The sequence below is a fragment of the Penicillium cataractarum genome (genome assembly GCF_028827025.1).
Source record: "Penicillium cataractarum strain IBT 29864 chromosome Unknown utg000001l, whole genome shotgun sequence".
NCBI classification, from domain to species: domain Eukaryota; kingdom Fungi; phylum Ascomycota; class Eurotiomycetes; order Eurotiales; family Aspergillaceae; genus Penicillium; species Penicillium cataractarum.
Window position 1 is genome coordinate 25,736 of NW_026622737.1, and position 26,018 is coordinate 51,753.

Consider the following 26,018-nt stretch of genomic DNA (forward strand, 5'->3'; position numbering starts at 1 on the left):
AAGAAACAAACGAAAACATTTCGTAGTACAAATCGGCTGAAGCGTTGAGTTATCTGTTCTGGGAGGGGGAAAGGGGTCAACGAGTTTGAATGTTTTGTCATCCAGTCACGTGCAGAGACGCTCAACCCCCTAACTTGACTCAAAACGAAGCACAATTGGTCGCGAAGAGGAAGAGGAGTCACAGGAAGCTGATCTTAGTGCCGCGCAAAGCAACGAAGAGGAGTCGCAGGGATCTGTATTGGTAGTTACAGGGATCCGTTTTGGAAGTTGCAGGGATCCGTGGGTAATTACAAGGGTCTGTTTTAGTTGTCGCAGATTCATGTCACATAATCCACATTTCAGTGATTCACATGACTCCCCCAAACAGACCCAGGAACTCATCAGCAACGCATTCTCCATTCAATCGAAACTGGAACACAGCCTTCTCGCTCAAGAAGGCCCGAAGTCTATCAAACCCACAGTCTAATCTCTCATTCCAGGCGTCCTGCCTAGGGTAAGGGACCGCTTCCCACCTACCCACTGCCAGACACCTGCTCGGCACCTATCACGCGTCCCGACGCGCCTCGACGCGCCGACAAAATGGCAAGACGAGATAACCAGCCTATTAGCCCTCTACAGGCCGCACTACAGAAGACAACCACTACAGCCACTGCTAGAGCTCTCGAGGGCCAGAAAATCTTTAGCCCTATAGCAGCCTTCCTTAACAATCACCGGCGCCAGAATACTAACCTCACTCCTCGCTAGCTAGGAGCGCTCGCTACCCTTAGCAATGACCTCGCTAATATAGCCCAACAACACTTCAATGCCTACATCAGCGGCACACCCTTAACCAAGACCAATGCCCTCCTTACCCCTGCCCCTGCCCTTCTTCCTGTTCCCCCTCCCCCGTCACCTCCCCCTTCTCGTCCCCCTTCCGGTCTTGCCCAGTCCACATACGCGTCTGTAACCCGAAGCCCGCCGGCCAAGAATGCCGTAACAAAGCAAGCTGTCAGCAATACGAAGACTGATAGGCTTGCCACGAAGCTACCACCTCCCGACAACCGTCTTTTTGTACGCATCCCGGAGAACCATCTTGCCAAAAGCATGGATACATTTGCGATATTTACTAGCCTGCGATCCCATCTAGACACCAATGGAAAGCTTCTCAAAGGCGTTCAATCTACCAAAACTGGGTTCGCCCTTCTGCCTGCCTCCGCGGATGCCCTCTCGGCCCTAGACGCCCAAAGGGAAACCATAGCCTCCTTCTTCAAAGACTGCCAGATTGAACAGAGTTCCCGCTCGATCTCCTATCGAGTAACCAATCGAGTAACCAATGTGCCTAGGAAGGTTGGCCGACTCACTGGCAGTCAATACAGTGTTGGCTTTCACGCGCGGATTATAAGGAAAGATTGTTCTGATAGTGGGAGAGGGAAATTTTGATGCTATTATTTCATATCAGATGACAGTTACTTAAAACTGGTCCATCATGGCATCCAGGAGACCAGCGTCATTCTCTTCCCAGGGGTGTTCGACCTCGATGCTTCTGATCAGCTCTGCTTTTTCTGTACTCCTAAGTACAATTTCATAAGGAAAGTCTGCTAAATGACTAATGAGCCCAGGAAATACCTCAAGTTTGTATTCTTTCTCCATCCCCTGCTCATCAACTGCCTTCCTGATGTTGAAAGCTGATAGTAGCTGCGCGATGGTGAGGAAGATATTTGCGTCGGCTAAGTACCTTCCCGGGCATACCCTGCGCCCGTAGCCAAATGCCTCTGTCCTGGGATCCGGCTCGCTGCATGGATCCAGGTACCGCTTTGGGTTGAAAGTATCAGGGTCTGCGTATACCTTGGGATCGTGAAGAAACCACCATATAGACGGAAGTATGATAGCTCCTTTCGGGATGAGATAGCCGTTGTAGACAAAGCTCTCGGATGCCGCGTGTGGAACACACAACGGAAAAACAGGGGACCATCTGAGGGCTTCTTTGACTACACCCTCGATATACGGTAGGTTATCTCGGTCCTCAAACCCCGGAAGTCGATCAGTACCGACAACACGATCAATTTCCTCCTGTGCCGTTCGCTGAACCTCGGGGAACATAACCATCGCCAAAACAAAGCTTTTCAAAGTTGACACACTGGTATCTGCGCCACCGGCATACATTTGTGCAGCAGTCCACTTAATAGCAAGCTCATCTTCTGGGCTCAATCTCATCTTCTCCGTGTCACCATCGCAGTATTCGTGAACTAGCTTGGAGACGTATGACGGCCGATAGTTACCGGTCTTCATCTGCCGCCGAACAAACAAATAGGGACCATCCACTACTGCCTGAAGGGTCTTGTTCCACTGCCGTGCCGTCTGCTTGAATGCAGCTCCTGGGAATCTATCCGGGATATAGTTCAAACCAGGAAAGATATCGACCAGCCAGGCCAGGGGAACGGTGGCGGCAGAAAGATTGGACATCATGCGGTTGATCATTTCAACAAGAGGGTCGGAGTCAGTTGGTTGAATGGAATACCCATAAGTCATTTTTAGGATAATGGCAGATGCCTCGCTGTAACATGGCGCAGTGTAAGCATGAAGGTATAACTTTTGTCCACTCAGAAACATTACCTTTTCAAATGGCTGAGGATGGCCTCAGGACAATCTAGAACCCGTAGGAGAAACCGCCGCACTTCTACTTCTTGAATGTTATGGAACTGGCGCACAGCACTTTTGGTACCCAGTTGCTGGTGCACAAGCTTGCGACTTCGGCGGAAGCTCTCGTTAGGCTGTTGGAAACCTAGAAAACCGCCGTAGCCACACAATCTAATCGCGAACTCCATCACTGGACGGCCCGAGCATTGTGTCGAATTCTTCTCTAAGAGATCGCGGGCCACATTCTTGTCATGGATGATGACAACCGTTTGTCCCATCGTGGTGACAGAGCTAATTGAGCCATGAATATATTTGTGCTTAAGCCAATACCGAAACTCTGGGAGCCCCTTTGGGGGACGATCCATGATGTTGCCCACCAAAGGGAGGGGTTTCGGCCCGGGAGGAAAGCGCAGTCGAGTCTTCTTCCGACTCTTCGTTTGATACACGAGGAAGCATGCCAGAGCAGCCAAAATGATTTGTACCATAAGAAAGGTTATCATGACGGTAAATTGAACCCGACTCTGAAGTTTTGCCTGACGTGGAAGTGACAGGGAGAAACAGAGCTACGAGGCGGGGTAATTTTATACCATACACACTCCTAAGGGCATATATCACGATCATGCAGACCTAGTAGCAAGAATAAAACCCGCATATTCCTGTGCGCTACTCCTTGCGGATATGCTAAATTCTAATTCGAAGCTTGAACTAAGCCCCGGAGATCGCGACATGTTGGTTGGAGCCAAGTCACGGAATGATAGGTCCTAACTGATAGCTGGCCCATTTCTCATAGTATATACTCCCTTTGGGTATCCATGCATTTGATGACTCGATCCTCATTGATCTCGATCTTGATCCCGAGATCTCGGTCATTTGGTGTGGGGATTCAGTCCTCTGCATAGACCTGCATTGATTCCCTGTGGGTTTGCCTGTTGCAGGTCTGATTGTGCTTTCCAGAACCAGGCCTCTTGTGTCTTTGTGTTGTAAGATCCACATAGACCTTGCTCTTGTGGGTTTCCTTTCTTCTTCTTCTTCTTCTTCGTCGTCGTCGTCGTCTTCTTCTTCCTGCCCTCTCATAAATAGACAAATTGAATTGTTCTCTCCCTTAGCTTCATTGCGCTGGTGTCGTGAACTTCATCCGCATTCTTCTGCATTCCGTCAAAGATCCATGTGAAAGAATCACATTGAGTACTCTTGCCTGCTGTGTAACGATTTTAAAGTTATTCCAAGGTCTGATTTTAGCGGTGAAGATGCGGTCTTATCTTTGGCATGGCCTAATCGAAGTGTCAGTATCAAGCTTCGGTGTGCAGCTGGATTGGGAATTGTATTAGGATCTTTCGTTAATAATTAGTGAATACCCTCTGTCGGTATTACTATTGCTAGAAACTCCTGCCAAACCAGGATCGATTGACTACCTAAATCACCAGCTCTCCGATGGTGGAAGGAAACTTCCAAAAGTTGCGGTGTGTGAACAGGGCCAATGGGAAGGTGAAAAGAAGTAATGTGTGGGCACATACAATATGTAGCCAGGTATCTGAAAGCGGGTAACGGTCAAGGTGAAAAGACAGCTTATCATTTCAGGTTCCACTAACTCTAAACCTGGCTGCAATGCTGCATGGAACACATACAGCGCATAAGTACCCAGAATAGATAGCCTCGTATCTGCGAACTGTCAATAACGGAATTGTACCTGTCAGACAATTTACCAGCTGCATCCCTGATGATACGTCAGCATCATCGTTACACTCAATAGCAAGACGGTGAGATGTGCAAAGTGCAAGCAGATCGCTTGCAGATCGAGCTCAAAAATCCGCGGAGTTTTGCGAGTTTTGAGAATCCACTAATTGACTGGTGAGTGAGTGTGTAACCACCAAAAATCACGCAACCTGGGATATAAATAAGAGGATCATGGAATGAGAATGACAAATAGAAATCAATCCCAGAGTTATCAACAAATCAATATAACACGAGCTCAATCTTTATAATCTGAATACCCATTTACGCCTAGTCTTTATGATACCTTCTCTCTACAAGAACCTTCTTGAAGTACGCACTTGGAACAGTCATCCCATGATATATTTCAAGCGAACCCTGCCAAGAAACTAGTAGTGAACCAAGAGCTGAAACGCTCTCATTGAATTCAAGATGCCTTACATCGCCCGAACAAGTGAGCTCTCTGAGCTAGCTCTTCATGGGGGGCTTGTTGATCCCCGAGCCGGTAAACAGTCTACTTTTGGAGAACGAATGGTCTGTCGGGATGTAACCGACTTCATTGCCAATGCAACCAAAGCCTCACCTTCAGGACGGAGACTCAAAAAGACTGGTACTAGCCACACCAACTGGAACACGCCGTGCAACAAGCCAGCTAGCGAGTACCAGGCCAAGATCGACAGAATTCTCGCCCATTCGAGGCATATCAAGATGCCTTTGACAGGAAACGTTTCCGACTTGCCTGTGTCTGACCTCGTACCGGGGCTCGTCATCAGTGGTGGTCTCAGTCGTTCACCGGCTTTCGATGCCCTGCCTGTCGTTTCCCACTGGGCTGACCGGACCGACGACTCTTCGGCAGAGGACCCTGATGCCGCCGTCCGTATTACTTCGACGTGGGAGACCACACATGTCATTGGAGAAGGGTCCACCATGAGCTACCCTCTTGGAGCTCCCTGTTGGTTGCTCCGTACTCACGGCATAGGTCCGATGAAGACTGGGTCCAGCAAATTTGCTCAACAATACCGCCCTGAATCAGACACGCTGGTGACGACGGTCCACCTGGCCCGCCGTCGCGACACCTATCAAACTGGCGGAGTTATTGGCGCAGCCTCTGGCATCTCCTGGATGCGTAATGCACGTGTTGCAGACGCTGTTGATTGTGCAACTGGGCTGCTGCTAGATGCCGCTGCTCTCTTAGCAGCACGCGATGAGGTGATTAAAACTGGAGTGACAGAGCGTTTACCGTTCGCTGAAGTCCGTCGAGCTTACCTACCGGCGTGGTGCTCCGCTCGAAAGCCTCTCCCTCCCAAGCTAAGCGGCGTGGCACTCTCATCGGACCAGGCAGTTATGGATCTTCTCGAAGAAGAGGACTGTGAAGGGCCTCTGCTTAACACCAGCATCTTCTCCATGGCACTAGGCTACAACCGAGGTGTCTACGGTGGTTCGATCTCTGGCTTGTGGGCTATCATGGACTCTGCTTTCGTCCTGGATTACACCATTGGTATCAAAAGTGCTGCGATGGCAGACAGTCTCTCTTCTGCATTTGCAGAGGTAGCTGCTATTGCTGAAGAGGCCGTTTCCGCCGGCCCACACATTACCGACATACGAGTCGTAAAGGGCTGCGATTATGCATGCTTGCGCCAGAAGACGATTATCGAGGATACCCACCCTGTCCCCTCTCGCCCGTGTATCGTTGTATGGGATGATCTCGCTCGGCTTGCCCGTTATAAGCTAGCTGATGCCGTGTTCTGCCATGTCTATTATGATGCAGGTGGCGGCGAACAGATGGCTGCCATTGCCGGTCTTGGCTGCGTTGTGCACGACTGGATTGATCTCGGAGCTGATATAGCGTGTGCAGAAGTCAGCAACATCATCCCTACTTTGACGCGGGGATCTTTAGAAGAGGAACCCTTGCTCGAGGTTTACTCGCGGTTTCTTGGTTCTATGATATGGTATCGTGACAACGATCCCTACAACCCGGCAGCCCTTTGTATTCTCTTCACGCACTGGTGGCAGCTCGCCAACTGCCGACACCGACCTATCTCACTTCTCGGCAGAACAGACTTCAATACGGATGCCGGAATAGCCGCCATAGTTCCGGATAGGCGACCAGAGTTGGAACACTTCCGAGCAAGCGGTACTCAGGTTGAACGTGGGGCGCGTCCTCTTTCTAACGCCGAGGCACGACTCCAATCCGTCCGTGACTCGAATCCATTGCCTGAAACTCGGGCCGTAATCGAGCTTCTAGTAGACCCTGTTATCGCCTACGTGAAAGGGGCTGACAGCATACCTGCTGAGAGTGAATACGTGGGAGCCGTTCTAGCTGCCGAAGTGGCTTATCCCCAAGCGCAGAAGATCATGGAGTTGTGGGACCTTGCAATCATCATGTGGGAGTGTGGCGCAATATGGGCAACTGGAGTAGCAGGCCTTTGCTATACTCATACCGGAAACTCCAACTGTGACCGGGCTCGTGATGATTTGGCTGACACCACCTGGAGTTAAACTGTGCCAATCACGATCATCAAGCTTGAAAATCTGTCCGGGGCAATTTCTGACGTCTGCTGCACCTAGTATTTCGATATTCTTTTCATATATAATGCTAAGGTAGCGATCAATTGATATCCACCGCTGATTCGGTGGTCTGGTCAAGATCAGACATGTGGCATATCGAGGTGCCCCCCAATGCATCCCCCATAGCAACACCGAACAAAGTGAAATTAAAATCAAAAACTCCGGATAAGTCATGTTATAGAGTTTTGTAACTCACGAAAGGAGGTCTGTCTAAGAATATTGAGAACATTGAAAGCTGGATACTGCGGTGACTGAGGTCCACCTGGCTATATGATTAGTCAGAAGTGGGGGAAATGCAAATTCCCCACTAGCTTAGCCTTGAAAACTATTGGATGTTAGTCTAGGTGGTCACAGGGATCCGTTTTGGTGGTCGCAGGGATTCGTTTTGGGGGTCGCAGCAGGGATTCTTTTTGGTGGTCGTGGCAGGGATTCTTTCGTGGCAGTCGCAGGGATCCCTCCTAGTAGTCACGGCGATCAAGCAGTGTACATTCGCATTTCCTATTCCGTTTACGGACTTCCTTATGTAGCCCTTAAGCAAATATCTCTATGCTGAGAGACGAGAGAGAGTACCGGTTAGAAAGTAAACTAGCTCGTCGCAGTTGGAGAGTAGGTGTGTCCTGAATGACCCTGAAACACCACTTACAGTGACTACGCAAAGTTTCAGCACCCCCTAGAGACCCACTCTCAGACCGCCTAATCTATCCACCTACCGCCTACCTAAATCGCGTATACAGAAATACGCTAAGGACCGCGCAACGCGATTCTATTGTAAAGTATCCCTTCTACTACCATTCAACCTCTCTCAAATTCCTCTAGAATCTCTATCTATACGATTTCTTTGATATGGCTCCTTCTTCAGAGCTTACACCTGCGCTTAGAGAGCGTATATGCGAACTACACGCTATTGGCTGGGGCTATAAGCGTATTTATAAGCGATATCCATGGGTTTCTCTTGGTGGTATTCGATATACTAATAAGAAAGAGCCCGAGAGACGAATGGGTGTATCTAAACCTCGCTCTGGCCGCCCGAAGAAGCTTACAGAGGAGGATAAATCTCGAATTATCGAGGTAATTACTGAACAACCACGCGTTACCTACGATGATCTTCTTTCTGAGGTCTCTTATAGGGTTAAGAAGGATTCAATTCGACGGCTATTGAATACAGAAAATATACGAAAGTGGCGCTGCGGCTAGAGACCTTATCTTGATGAGGAACGAGCTGTAAAACGCCTACAGTAGGCCTATCGCTATTAACACTTTATACCTACTGATTAGGCCCGTGTTTATTGGTCTGATGAGTGTACTGTTGAGCGAGGAATTGGGCTACGCCGAGATTGGACCTTTATTCGCCCTAAAGACTAGTGGAAATAGCGTCAAGTCTATGGTTTACTACACCGTGGCTTTTAGGTTAAGCAGATGTTTTGGGCTGCTTTCTCGGCTACTCGACGTACTGGTTTAATACCTCTATTCGGCGATCCTGAATCTGAAAGAGGAGGTATGAATCGATTCGTGATTAAAGAGCTATATCGTCGGGTTCTTCCTACTTTACTACCTTTAGAGGGTGGTATTTTTATACACGATAACGCACCTACACACACTGCGTATGTAGTACGCGATACATTAGAATAACTAGAGATCGAGGTAATGATTTGGCCGCCTTATTCACCAGATCTTAATCCAATTGAGAACCTCTGGTCGCTTCTGAAGGCTGAGATCTACAAGATACGACCAGATTTCATCGATATGAAGAACAATGAGACAACTAAGCAGATATTAGTGGAAACTGCGCAATTTGCATGGCAAAATATCGATATGAAGCACTTAGAGCACCTTTCTGAGACTATGCCTAACCGGGTACAAGTAATTATTGAATCGGTGTTACAGCCAGGCGAGTTGAGGTTCAAATCGGTGCATTCAACGAAGCAACTAAATCTAGAGAGGAAAGGGAGAAGAGAAGTTCTATCTTGCTAGAAGAGATTGCCTTTATAGGGCCCTTCTCTGGTAACTCCCGTCCGTCCTGGGAAGTTCCATGTTCGCACAAACACGCATTGACCAGTTCGATCAATCTCCTTAATCCTCTAAGCCCAGTCCTTAGTCTCCGAATCGTAACAGAAGGTATAGTATATAAAAGGAAGCTTAAGATATTACCTTTTAAAAGGTTTCTTGGATATGATATCTTTCATGAGAGAGACGAAGGTATTATATTCATAAACTAGTAAGTTTACCTCTCCGATTTAATCTCTAGCGAAGGTTTCACTAATTACTCGCCTTCTCTAATTCCGATAGACCCGTCTTAGAAAACTACCGACGAAGATACTAACGATAGCACTAATAAGCTAGACTACGCAAGAAAGATAGGTAAAGTTAGTTAGCTATCTATTAAAATACGACCTAACATCGCTATAACTATCTCTAAATTATAACGACGAACCGGTTCCCCACGAAAAGAAGATATCTATATATATAAAGATCTTCTCCGTTACCTCTCTATAATAATTAACCTTAGTATCCTATTTAGAAGAGATCCTACTAAAGGTCTCGAAGGTTTCGTTAATTCTTTATACGCCGATACCGAACATAGAAAATCTACCGAAGGATATATTTAGTTCTTTACGGGCGTACTAATTATATAGTCATCTCGAAGACAAGATATCGTCACTACTTCTTTAACCATAGCGGAATACTATATATTAAGCACCACTATTAAGGATAGTCTTCTACTAGCAAAGTTAGCGGGTGAATTAACCCTAATACCCCCATTAACCGAGGATGATTCGAATACCCCTTTACCATTGTATTACGATTCGGATAACGCTATCAAAACTGTCACTAATAGCAAACTAAGTAATAAAGTGTTATAGATTAGCACAAGATACTATTTAGTGCGCGACCTAGTTAAACGAAACTAAATTTTATTGATTAACATTACTAGTAAAGACAATCCTATAGATATTTTGACGAAATCTAAGCCGCGAGAGGTTTTCTAGGCCGACCGAGAAAGATTATTAATAATAAAAAGACCTCCGACTCTGAATTAATTTCTACTAGAAGTACATTTCATGTTAAATTGAAATTGTGGTGCATTTCCTTCCAATAAGATTAATAATTTTCATGACCTTATTTAAATGCGTTCTACCATTAATATATATAGAAAGATGTGTTTTTCTACGCTCTTTACACTCATATTGTTGTTATTTATTTATTACTAAAGACTAATTTTTTATGGGTATATTTATGGATTTTACAATCTCGCTAAATTACGATTTTCAAGTTGACATATCTAACTAAATTGATGTTTTTGATAACCTTCCTATCTTATTTCCTACTATTATTACATTTTAAGAGATATAGTTCCTTGTACTGTTTTACTTTATATTGTTATTACCAAGATTGTAGTTATAATTAGCTTGTACGAGATTGCTTTTGACATTTTTTATTGGCTTGGTCCTGCGGGGGATGTGATGACTCGACCCTATTGACCTCGACTACTCGGTCGTTTGGTTATGCGTCCTCCCGTTTACACCTGCATAGATTGCTCTGCAGGTTTGATGGTTCTTTCCAGGACCAGCGCTTCTTTGTCTTGTAGACCTATTTAGGTCTTTCTCTTCTTCCTTTTCTTCTTCTTCTCTAGATCTATCTTCATCATCATGTCTAGATAGAGACAATCGATTCAGATCTCCTTTTCCTGCTTCCTTGCGCTGGTGTCGATGACACCATCAGCGTTCATCGACAAGAAGGGCCCGTTGGACTTTACTGTGATTTCCCTCCCTATACACATGTGAACTCAAATTCTGCTTAGTATCCCCCTAATAATTCGCCACAGACTTTCCCAAATGTAATCAACAATAAATTGACCTTAACTTTGGTTACTCGCCATAGCATTAACCCGGCTAACACCCAGCCCAACCCGGAAGTCCCTATCACGACGAAAGAGATCCTTAACGAGGCCGTTAGCGCCGCCCGTGCTACATTCAAAATATGGTCCTAGACTACCTTCGAAGAGCGCAAGTCGGCCTTATTAGCTTATGCTGATGCTATCGACGCGAATGCTAATAGATTTACCAAGACATTGACTATGGAGCAAGGGAAGCCCCTGTCCCAGGCCGCAACAGAAGTAGGCCTAGCCAGTACGTAGATCCGCGGCACCACAACCCTTGAAATTCCCCAGAAAATCCTGGAGGAGACTGAAGAACTAAGAGTAATCCAGCGACACACTCCCCTAGATATCGTGGGAGCTATCGTACCCTAGAATTACCCCATTCTCCTGGCTATCGCAAAGGTCGGAGCGGCTCTTTTCACTAGTAACGTTATCATAATTAAGCCGTCGCCCTTTACCCCGTACTCCAATCTTAAATTGGCGGAGCTCGCCATCCGTTTCTTTCCGCTAGGTATGGTATAGGCACTCAGCGGAGATAACTCGCTCGGTCCGATGATTATAGAGCACCCTTTTATTAATAAGGTTTCCTTCACGGGCTCTATACCCACGGGTAAGCGCGTGATGGCTAGCTATGCGAAGACTCTGAAGCGGGTCACTTTAGAGCTAGGTAGAAATGATCCGGCGATTGTCTGTGAGGACGTAGACATTAACACGATCATCCCTAAGGTGGGAATTCCTTCCTCTATCCCATAAAAGTAAGGAAAGGCTTATCTTCCGTCTCCTAACCTACTTCCTTAGATCGGTATTTTGTTATACCTCTCTAGCGCTCAGATTTGTATAATGATCAAACGTCTTTATGTCCACGAGAATATCTACGACGAATTTTTGGAGAAAATGATCGCGTTTGTCAAAACCTTCAAAGTCGGTGAAGGCACAGAAAATGATGTTTTTATTGGTCCGATTCAGAACAAGATGTAGTTCGATAAAGCCAGGAGCCTGTTTAAGATAATTAAGACCGAGAACTTAAACGTGGTGCTCGGTGGGTCTATAGAGGCCTTAGAGGGATACTTTATACATTCTATAATTATTAACAACCTACCCGAGTTATCTCGGGTCGTATAAGAGGAGGCGTTTACTCCTATACTTCCCGTACTGAAATAGTCTGACGAGGCAGATATCATCGAAAAGGCTAACGCACTCGAGACGGGACTAGGCTCTTCTATCTAGAGCAGGGACTTTAAGCGTGCTACTCGCATTGCGAATCAGATATAATCGGGAACTGTTTAGGTGAACTCGCATTTTGATGTCTCCCTAACTGCTCTATTCGGAGGTCATAAGCAGAGTGGTATCGGTGTGGAATTCGGCGTCAGTGGGCTTTTGGGCTATTATAACTCCCAGACGCTGTGGCTAAAAAAGAACTTCTAATTTAAGGAGATTTGAACTGTACACTTTTAGTAGTATACGCTATCAGTAGTACAGAGCTTTTATTTAAATAAAATGCCATAATTTACTAAACTTATTATCCCGTATGAATGCCTATGCTTAGGGCTTCCGTGCAAATAATCCTTGAAATCAAATTTGCAAGCGCCGCGAGGAATAATACTAGCATATAGTAGGCCTATCTACTGTTACATTATGCTATAGGTATGAAAGATCAGGAATCAAGAGAGCCAGAAATTGGTACCCCCGTATTGACTCTAGCTCTGCGTACTTCGCTTTTATAATAAGTAACGACTAAAGTGCCGAACCAAACTTTTAAAATATACCAAGAACAGAATTAGCCTTAGGTAATTATATAATCAGTCTTTATTACACCTTGCGCCCTATTTTGATACATCTTCCAAAGGTTTACAACCCGCACGGCGTGGCAAAATTTGGGCCATGATAAATTCACGACTAGTAGAACGTTTGTTTTTACTGTGACGAGTGAGAAATACGACTTTCCCTTGGTATATGTATATTACGCGCTCCGTAATGGGCTATTAGTCTACTTAATGCCTACTAGCTCTTTTTTTGCGAGGCCTTGTGTAATGGCTGTCATCAGGATGCCGGCGATATATTCCAAAAGTTGCTCATAGTAGAGCATATACCGATTTACGGTATCTAGCTGCCACTTACCACGCGAATCAGACCTAGGCTAGATTTAGTAGCGGCCTGCTCTGCTAATAGGAGATACGGATCTCGAAGTTTGTTAGCAGGGTTGTGTACGAATAACTGATTGGGCCGGTTGTCAATAAATGAATCCTGAATAGCATCTAGATTAATGGTAGGGTAAGAATTGAACAACAGTACACTGCAGTTATATTCTGCTTATCGAGTGAAGTACTCTAAAAGGGAACGAAAGGCATAAAGTGTGATGGCGATGTTTTCTAAAGATACTGTATTTCCATCGGGGCTTCAATGCACGAAGGCAGATGGAGTATCGGGAAGTGAGTGCCTTGCCTTTGCTAAATAGCCGGAGATTCTAAAATTCTCCGAGAGGCGTCAAAGACCCCGGGAGCATACAGCGACACCTAACTGTTTTGAGCTAGGTAAAGTGATCGTCCAGGGGCCAGAAAGACCAGCCAAGATACGGATATTCCCTGCATAGCAGCATGTATTCCAAGAGGATAAGTCGCTGGATATACATCAATGCGGATAGATAGGCCGTGAAAAGGCCAGCTAGCAAAAAATACCCCCCGTTGGGACTGATATCAAGTATGCCACTAAAATATACTAGGATACTGGATTATAGCCGCCCATTTGCGAAAGTCTGAGTGATGAAGTTCGACGCTGTAAACGAGACTGTACAGATGGCTAACGAGACCGAGTCCAGGCTCGCAGGTTACTTCTTTTCAAAGGACCTCCGCGCAATCTGGGATGTTGCGAGACGACTTGAAGTTAGGATGGTTGGCTTTAATACTGCTAATATCAGAGCGGCTGAAGCGCCATTTTGCGGTATCAAGGAGTCTAGAGTCGGCAAGGAACGAAGCAAATATGACTTGGCTGAGTTCCAAATCATCAAGAACCTCACACTTGGTGGAATGTAGGTAGCAGTTATATATAGATACTGCTGCATGTCCAGATAACCCTTTATGTGCCAGTATTTGTTTGAATCCCTAATTTTCCTGTTCATGCGGAGTGCGTGAGTGACTATATTGATCCTTAGCCGTGCCGACCGACCATCCGCCTCTGAGTCTTCGCTGGCAGGAGGACTTGACGTTCTAAAAATTTCTCCAATACTTAGTATTGATAGCCCATCGAAGAAGTTATCCGTCAAAAGGGGTGCATGTTGCAGCGTGATATTGCAGCAATTAAGACAAGGTCTGCCACGTGCCTGTTCACAACTACCTGCGCCAGGGTAGACAATGCGACGGTCTGGGAAATCTTCCTCTGCGACTTAAACTTCTGCTGTAGCTATACGGACTTCCTTGCACGGGGTGTCTGAGACATGGCTCACGCAGAAAGATTATCTATAGTAGCCCGAACGGACAATAAAGATGTGACTATTGGAATCATAGGACTTGCTCTATACGGAGTGTAGAAAATATGGTTTACAGTGCACAACGCCAGTCACCAGACTGAAGACACGATATGTAGCCATAAGCCTTGCTACTTTTATTTTAGATTCTAGTATTGCACATCTCACGATACAAAACTCCTTGGGTATCCGTGAATTACCCTCCTTCAGATCTTCCGCATATAATGTTGCATAGACCTCAGCATCACCCTCTCTTGGGCCCACTGCCAGCTACCCCGACCCTCCCCTGGGGGTCACTGAATCGGTCGAAGTTCATCCCTAACAACTAACTATCTAGTACACTGGAAGCTTATAAGCAGTCAGGTCGTAGGTGAAGCTATCCACGGAGTCCTGGTCGTAGACGCATTGGAAGGTTTTTCCGCTGTTCGTCCACAGGGGGCGGAAAGGCCATCTACACATCTCTGCGATATCACCCGATCCGGTGAGTGTCTCAGGGGCCTTGCCGCTCTCAACCCACTCGATCACTGTCTGGAGAGTAGTTTGGGGCCACACGGCCTTAGGCTGGTAGGCGTTTGCATCGCAGTGGCTACAACCGGGAGCCAGAAAGAGCCGATAGAAGTCATCCACGGCGGCAGCTCCCTCTCGGTAGGATTTTTTAGGGAACATGATGGATCGAACAGAGTCCCAGTAGCGGACAGAAGAAGCAGTGGGAATCGAGTAGTCCTGTTCACCGTGGACGTGGATAACCTTGCCGCCAGCGGCCTGGAACTCGGTAAGATCCGGGGAGGTGGTCTGGAGGATGTCGCCGTACTTTGCCTGGGAGAAGATCATCCACTCCTTGAGGGTGTCATAGGTAACGCCCTCGAGGCTGTCAATATTCTCAGCGTCCTTGATGTAGTCGATGAACTGAGCAATCCAGATACCACCAAGGCCGCTGATATCAAGCTCCCAGGTGCCAGTGGTGGAATCATATTCTGTTTGAAGGTCGGTGAAAGTCGAACCAGGCTGGTAACTAAAGTAGACACGATCACCGTTAGAGTCGTGAAGGCCATTCCAGTAAGTCTTGACAAGCTCGACGGCTTTAGCAGAAACCTTGCCGGTCTGCTTAGGGGTGGCAGAGCTGCCATAGGAAGCGGCGGCGGCGGCGCAAGAGTACGAGGCTCCCTCAATGGTACTCCAGTCAAGGTGAGCCAGGCACAGATCGGAACGCGCGACGACGCCATCAGTCTTTCCATCGAGAGGATCACAGCTAGCGATGGTAAGGTTCATAATCTTCTCGAGCTCACAAGGAGAAGGATAGTAATCGAGTTTTTTCTGGATGACATTGCCTGTCAGGTGGTTTGTTTGCTGCTGTGCCCAGCGGAAAGCAGGAGCCCCAACAACAACACCGTCAAACTGCTCAGGGAAACGCTGAACTTGACTCCACCCCTCGCGACCACCTTCGGAGCAACCTTGATAGTAGGAGTAGATCTTCTTGTTGGAAGCTACATTGTATATATTTCTGGTGAGCTGCTTGCCTAGAGTAGCAAGCTCATTGTGTGCCTGGTAGCCTATTATAGGTGTCAGTAGTGATTCGAGAGATTAAATTTGAACCGTCTCCAAGCTTACCCCACATGTAAGTTGCCTGCCAATTGATGGTTCCGTTAGCAAGGAGAGCAGCAGAGCTGAACTGTGTGTTGAAGCTTCCAAATCCTCCATCGGTTAGGCCACCAACACTAGTAGAGAGTTAGCTAAGAAGTCTGTTACATTAGGAACAAGAAATCGTTACCCATCGACGATAATAGCAGTGGGGATTGAAGAGCTTCCTGAGTTGATTGCCCAACCACCTCCACCGGTAGACACATATCTGTTTTTGAACTTTCCAGGGGCTGGCAACCAATACTCGACATGGACAAGATCTCCCTCCACGCCATCATGGGAGTAGGCAAAGGTCAGATTGCAATAATCGAAAGTCGACGTGGGGTAGAAAATGGAGCTAGCCGTGAAGTTGGTGACCAAGCTCGTCGACACTGAGGAAGCGTCCACTGTAATGCCATCAATTGTACCAATTGGTAGCGCCGCCTTGGCGTATGAATCTGTGCAGATTTCACTCAAAGACAAAGTTGCAGAGGCAACCACTGCGTTGGCTAATACGACCGCAGGAGCCAAAAGAGTAGAACGCATGTTGTTGCTAGACCAAGCGATAGCGGACCTCAGAAGAATCAATGGAGCTTGGAGCTGGGATAAGGAGTAAGGAGTGCGATTTTCTGCTTCTTTATAGCTCCTCGGCAAGCTACCCCTGGCTAGCCCCACCAAAACCTGGGGTTACTCTGGAGTTGTAAGGTTGGGGTTGGGGTTAAATGTTGTGCCGGTCCCACCACAATTGCTTGTCCGAAGGTGTGGGGAAGTCGGTCCAAAGGACTAATCTCCGATCTTTTCGGGGGTATATGCCTCATCCGACCATGATTCTTCTCTCTTCGCTATCTCGGTTATGCATTTTTTCATAATTTCCTTCTATACACCCTCATTAAGTGGGAATAAACCTTTACGGTTGGGTCATGTTTCCGAATTCCTGGGTGAAACTAACCTCAGTCACGCTGGGGCGGGTCGGGCACACTGGAACACATAGTAAATGCGATATTGTTATTCCACTATGATTTAACCACTACGTACTATCTAACCTTTCAATTTACATGGTACCATATTTCATTCTAGGTTCGAGTAATAAAATATTTAGCCTTTGAATCCTTTCTGGCACCATCTTAATGGTTTCCCATATCAATGCTGAAACCCAAGATAGTAGTATATATATCCGGGTTCTGACTTAAACCTACTTTCCTCTACTACTCTAGCAGACTGGCGATGGGAGAAAATCCGACGACAAGCGTCTCTAGGTTTACATCCTAAGAGTATTCATCATCACTTCACCTAGGAATGTACCACATCCATCGCCCAGCCGTAGGTTCCAAGGTTCCCAGGAGGAGTTATTTAGTAACGTGCAGAGGGTCAAGACTTAAGCTTAGGTTCTTATATCTCTTCCGAGTCCACAAGTCATTTAGTATTGATGATAGCCAAGCAGTTTCTAAAGAGCACGGCTTTTAGTGGAAGATCTCTATTCTTACTCTATTAAGCCTGGGCATTTCATGACAAAAGAACTCCTGATAGAGGGTAGATAGCCTGTTAATCATGCAAGGATAAGAAGCACGGGGTTAATCCATGATAAAAACGAGGTTGAAAGTTTCTAGTGGCTAGGGCGGTTAAAATTTGGTACTAGGTCCTGGAATCCACTTAATTCACGCGACTTACCATTTCTACTCTATATACTACACTACCTCTACACAACATTTAGCCGACGTCATCTCGCACGGGTTAGCATTCTGGCTCCGGTATCTGAAAAAAATCAAACGATGATACTCGGTTCAGACGCTCGATTTCAGGGATGTATACGTCCAGACAGCGTCGGTCGCGTGAGTGCTTCTATAAAAGAACTTAAGAAAGCAATAGATTAGTGGAGTTAACTTAAAGGGATCGACTAAAGTCTTTAAGTAGAATCGGCCTAAGTATGCGACAGATCGCGAATTGTTTAGCGCTTAACTCCGCCATCATTTGGAGCTGCCTTTCAGTAACTCCGTTAGGGAACATGGAGATAACGAAATGGACCAAAAATGAGCTTAATTAGTAGATAAAGACTCCTCATTCGCCGCACTAGTGGAGATCGTGCGAGAGATAATCCAGTATGACTGGTCGTCCGGACTTACATCAGTTAACTCCGTCTCAGACGTGCCAAGCTTACCATTATTAACCCCAGGTGGAATTATTAAGGGACAAGAATATCGAGGTTTCTAGCCCTCATTTTCAACATACAGGTTTCATTCATACATGTTTTTCATGACCCTTGAAGCTTCCTAAGGCATAAGTCTACCACAATTTTCACTGACCAGTACTACAATTTCCGGACAAATGGAATACGCACGGTAAGGTGCCCCGTGTTCACCTGTTACCACCGACTCACGTGTCCTAAGATATTATTCAATATCCAATTGCTGACCTGCGATGACAACATGACACAGGCTAGGGGATTCGGGCCTTAAGGTCTCAAAGGTGATACTGGGTACTATGGGATACGGTGCGCCAGAATGGCAGGGCTGGGTACTTAATGAAGAAGAATCTCTTCCACTTATTGAGCATGCCTATAAGAAAGGCATCAGAACCTGGGATACTGTAAGAAGAGAAATCCAGGAATAAACCCGCGAGTTCTAACCGATTTTTCCCAGGCCGATATGTACTCCCATGGTAAATCCGAAGAAATCGTGGGAAAGGCTCTGAAGAAATATAACATCCCCCGTTCCAGAGTGGTAATTTTGACTAAATGTTTCTTTGGCGTGGACGATCAGGGGAACTTCCCCCTCCACTCTCGACCGGGAGACAGAACGCCGGTGACTTCTTGAACCGCGTCGGTCTTTCTCGCAGACACATCTTAGAGGCCGTCGATGCCAGTGTTGAGCGACTGGGAACATATATTGATGTGCTTCAAATCCACCGGCTTGATCGTGAGACACCACGGGAGGAGATTATGAGGGCGCTGAATGACGTAGTTGAAAGCGGCAAGGTTCGATACATCGGCGCTAGTTCGGTATATTTCACCCTTAACAATCTTCATAGACAAGGACTAATACCTTTCTTTCTTCTAGATGGCCGCTTGGGAATTCCAAACACTACAAAATATTGCTAATCGCAATGGGTGGCACAAGTTTATCTCTATGCAGAACTACCACAATCTAATTGACCGTGAGGAGGAACGTGAAATGATCCCTTACTGCCTCGATAGCGGCGTATCTCTTATCCCTTGGTCTCCTGTCGCACGTGGAGCCCTCGCCAGACCTTGGGCCTCTCGCTCTACCTTGCGCGAAAACACTGATGTTGGGATGAGTATTATCGTTCGTGGCCGCGAGGCCGAGTCCGACAAAGCTATTATTGACCGCGTGGAAGAATTGGCTGCGAAGAAGGGAATCAGCATGGCACAAGTTGCAATCGCATGGTCATTGAGTCACCAAAGCGAGTACCCTATCGTCGGGTTGAACACCAAAGATCGCATTGATGAGGCTGTTGCGAGTGTCCAGATCAAGTTGACACCGGAAGAGATTCAGTACCTTGAAGAACCTTATGCGCCTAAGGCTATTCATCTAGGAGCACGATAAATTTGTGACGAACAAAGGCATGAGACCGCAATTCTTACTTACTTCTATGCCAAATAGCTTAATGGAAATTACCATATTTCATTCGAGGCTCCAAATCCAAGATAACTTCGAACACTAATTTACTGCAATTCTTACTTTGAGCATGGCACATGTACAGTTATTATGGGTTAGATCATCATTGGTAAGGAAAACTTCTCTATCTCGGAAAATAGGCAATAGAATATCTAGACGTGAGTATCTTAATACGGTTACTAATATCAGTGACCTTCGTAGTATTCTGTATAACTAACGGAAATGGAGAGCGATGGAAGCCCCATATAGCCGGGTGCCAGAAAAATATAACCATAAAAGAGGTACTTAACTGAGAGTATCCCGAAGTAGTCGTTATTCTTTAGATTTACTACCACATTAACATGGGAAATGTGAAGTGGCTCCACAATCGTCGGTTTATATCTATGCTTGATGGCTTTTCGCCCTCACGCTTACTTACATCCCACTTATATTTATTACTATTACGTATCTATTCCTGCTGCCTTGAACTAAAGAGTCTTAGAGTGGAGTTCGTACTTTGAAAACCTCGATTGTACGAGAGCAGAACGCTATTTAGGCTCTCTATTACCGCTATTACGGTCGCACTCGGTCAAATTGGGTGTTAATGGGTAGTGCTTAGCGTCAATTTAAATTTAGACTGGTCTGCTAGGCTATACATACACGCACTTGGTCTCGACATATCCCAAGCAATCGATTTCGCCAAGAGCTGGTTGTTTGTTTCACCCTTGCCCCTCTCTGTTCTTGACCCCGCTTCCGCTCGCTCTGACCAAACTCTGCCCTTCATTCCAATAGACCTACCTTACATATACTCTTCTTATACATCATACCATCTCTTAGTTCGGACCAAATATACTCAGTATTTCAACTATAGTAAGAATCCCGTACATGATCAACTCCTTATGGGATTCACTTGTTTCACATAAGATTAACCTATAACTAGACCTGATGGCCATCGATTTCCAGTCAGTCATCCCGATCCTCCGCATCTTTGATATCCCTAAGGCAGATGAATTCTACCTCAACTACCTCGGCTTCAAGGTTGACTGGGATCATCGATTCGATGAAAATGCACCGCTATATCGGCAGATTGCTAGGGGGAACCTAATCCTTCATCTAAGTGAGCATCACGGGGATGGCAGCCCGGGTGTTCAGGTCCGCATAATGATGACAGGAGTCGCGGAGTTTCATTGCGAGCTAACCGCCAAAAACTATCGATACATGAGGCCAGGTATTGAAGAGGGTCCGGCGGCGGGATCGCAAGAGATGAGCATTATCGATCCGTTTGGAAACCAGATCAGGTTCTGCCAGGTCGATGATCAGAAAGCTAAAACCTAGACACGAACACTAGGTGGAGCGGTGTCGGTGGGATTAGAAGGGATTTCTTATTATTTGATCCACATCCGCGTATCAATTAATCGTCTGTTCCATTGACCATATTGTGATACTTTTTCCTCCAAACATGTATAGGCCTAGCAAATCCTTCCTCGTCTCTCTCAAACTCAAGTATCCTCTCAAACCCCTCCGCTTTCAATTCATCAACAAACGGTGGTTTAATCTGGATGGCCTTATACGTCTCTCTCAATTCTTTATTTTTCTTCGAGGCCCTCGCATAATTGCTCATGGGCTGCGGCTCAACAACGAGATAACCATCGTCATTCAGTATACTTCGGATGTGCGCGAATAGCGTCAACATCCCGGCATCCCCGTTGTTCAGATGAATCCACTTGGTCACAGAGAGCAAGAGAACAACATCGAACTTACCTAGGGCGCTACCCTTATACGCGGATGTATCCACGAAGTCAAAGTGCTCGAATGTGCACGGTCCGTCCGGGTAAGCCGCCTTGGCCTGCTCGACCAGCCATGGGTCGATGTCGACGCCGACTGCAGCGGCCGCACCGCAGTGCGCTATCGCCTCATGGGTCAGTTTGCCTGCGTTGCAGCCGAGGTCTATGACTCGCGCATTGCGGAGGATCTCCGATGGAAGAATCGAAAGGCGTTCGTCTGGGACAGTGGTCGCCCTGAACTTGGCGTAATATTGGTGGTAGTTGCCATGGCGCGCCGCGAGGTGGGTGGCTTTGAAGCGCTCTGCTCTAGAGAGTTCTGTTGCAGGTGGATGGTCATGGCATGGTTCTTCCATGATTGGGACACAGGGGCATCAGAGAGGCACGTCGTGGGAAATTTATTGATTATGCCCCTATGAAGATTTGCAATAATGTGGCGCTAGGCTTAAGCACATTAGATTAGCCATATGTAGACACGTGATGCCAAAGTTTTCAGTGCAGGTTTGTAGAGTTTGCATATTATTAGTGCCTGAGGCAAACGCTTGCATGAGGCCGGAGAAAAGTCGCCGCCAGACGTCATCGCTAATCGCTACTACCGGGGCTGATTGATCCAAGACAAGAATGTACTACGGAATTAAGATTCAAGTTTTGTGATTGTTTGAATTTCAGTGTTGAGTAGTATATACCCTATAGAACTTATAACTGGTACTACCGTGCCACGTACGATGCCTGGATAGGTATCCACAATATGACGTCAGCGTTGCTTACCGTCTCTTTCCACGTCCTCACTGTTTGTGCAACTAACATCTATTACCGAGGCCGTTTAGAAAATGCCGTTCAGACAGGCGCTTCAAGGCATTTTCGATAAGGTGGACAAGGCTTGGGAGGATTTCAGCCATCCTGCCCCCCAGCCGGGACCATCGTACAACAGGCCTCCCCCACCACCTATTCCAGCCTCCACCAAACCACCAGCTTATCAGGAGCAGGGCTCGCAACCCCAGATTTACTGGCGGCCCAATCTACATCCTCAGGTACCGGTGTCCACCAACTTCTACCACGAGCAGGGCCAACATGGCTGGGGCAACGAGGAGTCGCAGAATTATGTCGACAGCCTGCAGAATTCTTTCCATTCACCCCATGGCGATGCGGTGATTGTGCGCGCCTTGATCAACCACGGGCACCCTGACCCTGCCCAGAAATTTACCAGCGCCAGACTATCGAGTCACCAAACCCTCAGCCGACCACGGGGCTGTCTGTCGGCCAGAATTATGGCACCGGTGGCACGAGGTATCTGGCCTGCGTTTTGGCTGCTGCCTAAAGACCCCTTCAAGTGGCCCGAGGACGGTGAAGTCGACATCATGGAAGCGTGGAATGGCGATGCTGTCAACCATACCTGTCTTCATTGGGGTCATTTTAACGGTCAGGACTGGGACAAGCACCGCGTTCTCGAAACCCCCATCCCCAATATTACCTCGCCGATGGGAGTTAGGTATGATTTCATCTGGGATGAGGACGAAACAACGGGCAGTGGGCGATTGGTGTGGCTGATTGATGGCAGGCCCGTCATGAGAGCCGAGAAGCCGCCTGGCACGAGGAAGATGAGTGAGTTTAGAATTCTCATCAATATCGCTGTTGGAGGAAATGTTTGCCAGGGAAATATGCCCAGCGATGGATGCTACGAGACAGTAGTTCGTGAATTAGCCATGTGGGATGCACCGCCCGGGGGGTGGAATGAGTTTGAGAGGGCTTGGAGCTATTCCAAAGATGGAAAGACCATGTAACAAAAGCAAGGAGATTCGTATTGCAAGGCGTTCTAGATCGAACGCAGAGATTTTATGACTACCCAGAATACCTTAGCTCAGAGAGTTAATTCATTGGGCACGGACGCACTATGTGGGATATTGTCATGCTACGATGAAACGGATAACTGTCGTAAAACCCAATATCTCTACGCATATATTATTCTTGTTACACACATTACCTACGGCTTCTCTTTAACGCCCAGATTATCCCATGACGTAAAGGAGGAGCCGTTGAATGATCTATTCTTTCAATTTCGGTTGTTAGATATATCGCACCTGTCTTGGGGAAATCAAAATGACTACGCAAAAGGTCTCCTGGAAAAGGACTACTTGGATTTCCAAAGTTGGTTACTTCAACGTGACCCTAAAGGCAAGAAGACCTAACACTCTTAAATTTCAAAATTTTTAATTCAAGTCCAACGTTCATTAACTATTAACTGGAACGAAATCAGATCCTTTCTTTATAGTAAACACCACACATCGCTATCAGTAGTGAGTGTTTCTCCGCAGCGCGAGTAGTGTTGGTCATCAATTTCAAGATTCAAGCCCTCATCCTTTGTGATCTAAAACGTTGCAGATACCCAGTCACCATTCTCCCTGTGGAAAATCTTCGATCCATCGATAGTATTGATATATTCAACACAGCCTCCAATAAAGCTCTTCTCCGTAGCAGCGATCTCGTCCATCACCAGCGTCATATTACGCCATATATCTAGGAATGTGAGAGGTAAACTGTCCGCTCGAGAATGGGATACCCTGCGAAGTACCACAGCTAATAAAAACACTAGCTAAAACACCACTGCTTAAGCAGAGCAGGGAGTCAAAGGTGCAAATAGTCGAAAGTCAGTCACCGACATCTTGGCAGTGGCGGTTATTAAAATGGTGGACCTATATACAACATAAATAATATATTCTCTGAAGGGTTCTCATGGAAGGCCCCAACCTAATAATTTCCACGAAAGCAAAAGTTGATATGAAGTCAAGTGTTCTAATGTCTTGTGCTTCGGGTCCCCGGAGAAGGATCTCCTAATTATAAGTGAACATACGAAGCTTTATATAATGATCTTAGTCAGGTGTTCAGATTGTTAGAATCTGATCATACTCTTTGACTACCTCTTCAAGCATATGAAGTCATGGTATACACTTTGATGATCTTCATTGCAGAGCCATCAGCTGGTGAAGAAAAGATATGCGGCCATAGTACGTTTTAAAGGGGTGAATGTAGCGGACGATTCCAGGATATTTCCGGACCAGTTGTCGTCCCAGTTTGAAATCATTATAACAGGTAGCTTGGAATGCGAACTGGGATAAGAGAACAGATAGATTTGGTGTTGGCCTATGCCCCTATTAGCTATCAGTTATAGGTCAAAACTCTCCATAACCTGTATAATCTGGTCGACGTATTGGATATCCTTACGACCCACCGCTGTGAAGGAAGGTTGCGACTTTTTCCTTTAAGATTAAGAGTTCCTAATAAACGGTGTTGTTATTTTTACTAAAAAAAATATATTATATATTTGTCAGTATAGGAACCCTTCGCTATGGTTTACTCTATAGAATGGAGTCCGCTAACCCCATGACATTCCGAAGCCCTCCTTAGCTATTTCCCCACTACAGTATATTGAATGTGGGGAACGTAACGGTATTTTTATATCTGTTTACATTGAAAACAAAACATGTAATGATTTATATATATGTTGAATAATAGCTTCTCAATAGGTTTAATTTCTTCTAATAATACATCGATAAGATGCCAACGAAGAATATACATATACAGTAAAACTCCGTAGGGACATCCGAACATGAAATAATGTTAGTATTTAGTACAATAAGTTCGAAGTACCTAGCTTACTATAATTCATTATCAGTACTATAATATAGAAGATAGGTATTAGATATCTTATATATTATACTCTATTATCGATATCCTGCAGCAGTAGGTAACGAGTGGTAGGCAAAAGTAGTACGGGGTTCGAAGACGATTTGTAGTCGCACACAAGAGCGCCATCTCCCCGAACACGGAGGATAGAGGTCTTCATGTAGAGAGGTCATTTCAGAAAATTGAAGTACTATCAGAAGTAGGCAGATCGACGATGATAATGCTATCTTCTTTCTCATAAACATCGGCTGCATCCATAGGGGGGTTTACGGGCATAGAACCACTGTTCTAGGTAAAACGTCGCAATTATGTGATATTAGGAAGAATATTCTGGTATAACGTTAAACCTTCGCCTTCGGCACCGTATCGCAGGGGAATCCGGCTATAAAGTGGCATATTCACATTGTCAATGGTGCCCAATTCTCCAGGCGCTAGAAATGGTATGGAACAAGACCTGTACCCTGGACTGCATTACTGTTACGCCCCTCGCCTATTACGAAAAACACCTATCTACAATCATTGATTGAACAGGCACTGACGTATCAGTGATGTCAAGGTCGTGTATCCTTGCGACCCCGGGAGCGAGTGCATAACGAGGAAGCTGGGTATGATACAGCGTGTTACTTTACGACAACAGGAATTGCATAGATACATGAAACACAAGTGAGAGTGGGTGACTCGGTATAATCCCTATTCGGCCGACAGATACAGCTTGATGTCTCGACAACTTGCCGTCCAAGGCGATCGAGAAATAACAGGTATCCGGTGTCCCGTCTCCCTTGAGCCAATCGCAGAAGATAAAACCCCTCGGTGAACGGTATTGACTGTGGTCTGTAGAGTAAAAAAGGCAGCTGTCTCTTACATCGAGAACGCCCGCTTTCCAGAGAATGTGTTTCAGTGAACCTGCGCTATAAAAGTCACTTTCTGAGGCTGCGCGGCGAAGTCATTGAGTTCTCTAGCCCCTAGGGTATCCGGTTTTAGAGCATATGGTGATAAATGTTAAAATCCTGTGCGGACTTGTTGAGGACCTCAGGGCGTTCACGGGATTTATCGGAGCGAGGTGTGATAATGCCCGGAAGGTGGTAGGTGTACCGCAA

At 46.2% G+C, this 26,018-nt stretch overlaps 9 protein-coding genes across 9 annotated transcripts; 6 read left to right on the forward strand and 3 right to left on the reverse strand.

Moving 5' to 3' along the window:
* Positions 1-350: 350 nt before the first annotated feature.
* On the forward strand, positions 351-1,419 carry N7496_000002 (uncharacterized protein; the record flags this gene model as incomplete). The annotated part of the gene is made up of 2 exons (XM_056692933.1): positions 351-493; positions 768-1,419. 2 exons carry the CDS (start codon positions 351-353, stop codon positions 1,417-1,419), a joined length of 795 nt encoding a protein of 264 aa, XP_056559662.1.
* Positions 1,420-1,449: 30 nt separating this feature from the next.
* Positions 1,450-3,116, reverse strand: fmaG (cytochrome P450 monooxygenase fmaG; the record flags this gene model as incomplete). The annotated part of the gene is made up of 2 exons (XM_056692934.1): positions 1,450-2,533; positions 2,593-3,116. The coding sequence occupies 2 exons, from the start codon at positions 3,114-3,116 to the stop codon at positions 1,450-1,452; spliced, it is 1,608 nt and encodes a 535-aa protein (XP_056559663.1).
* A 1,642-nt stretch (positions 3,117-4,758) lies between these two features.
* N7496_000004 (uncharacterized protein) lies at positions 4,759-6,825 on the forward strand (the record flags this gene model as incomplete). The annotated part of the gene is made up of 1 exon (XM_056692935.1): positions 4,759-6,825. One exon carries the CDS (start codon positions 4,759-4,761, stop codon positions 6,823-6,825), a length of 2,067 nt encoding a protein of 688 aa, XP_056559664.1.
* A 6,738-nt stretch (positions 6,826-13,563) lies between these two features.
* Positions 13,564-13,800, forward strand: N7496_000005 (uncharacterized protein; the record flags this gene model as incomplete). The annotated part of the gene is made up of 1 exon (XM_056692936.1): positions 13,564-13,800. One exon carries the CDS (start codon positions 13,564-13,566, stop codon positions 13,798-13,800), a length of 237 nt encoding a protein of 78 aa, XP_056559665.1.
* Positions 13,801-14,564: 764 nt separating this feature from the next.
* Positions 14,565-16,394, reverse strand: N7496_000006 (uncharacterized protein; the record flags this gene model as incomplete). Its single annotated transcript, XM_056692937.1, has 3 exons — positions 14,565-15,781; positions 15,840-15,946; positions 16,000-16,394. The coding sequence occupies 3 exons, from the start codon at positions 16,392-16,394 to the stop codon at positions 14,565-14,567; spliced, it is 1,719 nt and encodes a 572-aa protein (XP_056559666.1).
* A 1,776-nt stretch (positions 16,395-18,170) lies between these two features.
* Positions 18,171-19,408, forward strand: N7496_000007 (aldo/keto reductase; the record flags this gene model as incomplete). The annotated part of the gene is made up of 5 exons (XM_056692938.1): positions 18,171-18,184; positions 18,281-18,431; positions 18,485-18,554; positions 18,605-18,843; positions 18,902-19,408. 5 exons carry the CDS (start codon positions 18,171-18,173, stop codon positions 19,406-19,408), a joined length of 981 nt encoding a protein of 326 aa, XP_056559667.1.
* Positions 19,409-20,404: 996 nt separating this feature from the next.
* Positions 20,405-20,794, forward strand: N7496_000008 (uncharacterized protein; the record flags this gene model as incomplete). Its single annotated transcript, XM_056692939.1, has 1 exon — positions 20,405-20,794. The coding sequence occupies one exon, from the start codon at positions 20,405-20,407 to the stop codon at positions 20,792-20,794; it is 390 nt and encodes a 129-aa protein (XP_056559668.1).
* Positions 20,795-20,870: 76 nt separating this feature from the next.
* N7496_000009 (class I SAM-dependent methyltransferase) lies at positions 20,871-21,596 on the reverse strand (the record flags this gene model as incomplete). Its single annotated transcript, XM_056692940.1, has 1 exon — positions 20,871-21,596. One exon carries the CDS (start codon positions 21,594-21,596, stop codon positions 20,871-20,873), a length of 726 nt encoding a protein of 241 aa, XP_056559669.1.
* A 474-nt stretch (positions 21,597-22,070) lies between these two features.
* On the forward strand, positions 22,071-23,021 carry N7496_000010 (glycoside hydrolase family 16 protein; the record flags this gene model as incomplete). Its single annotated transcript, XM_056692941.1, has 1 exon — positions 22,071-23,021. The coding sequence occupies one exon, from the start codon at positions 22,071-22,073 to the stop codon at positions 23,019-23,021; it is 951 nt and encodes a 316-aa protein (XP_056559670.1).
* Positions 23,022-26,018: the final 2,997 nt, after the last annotated feature.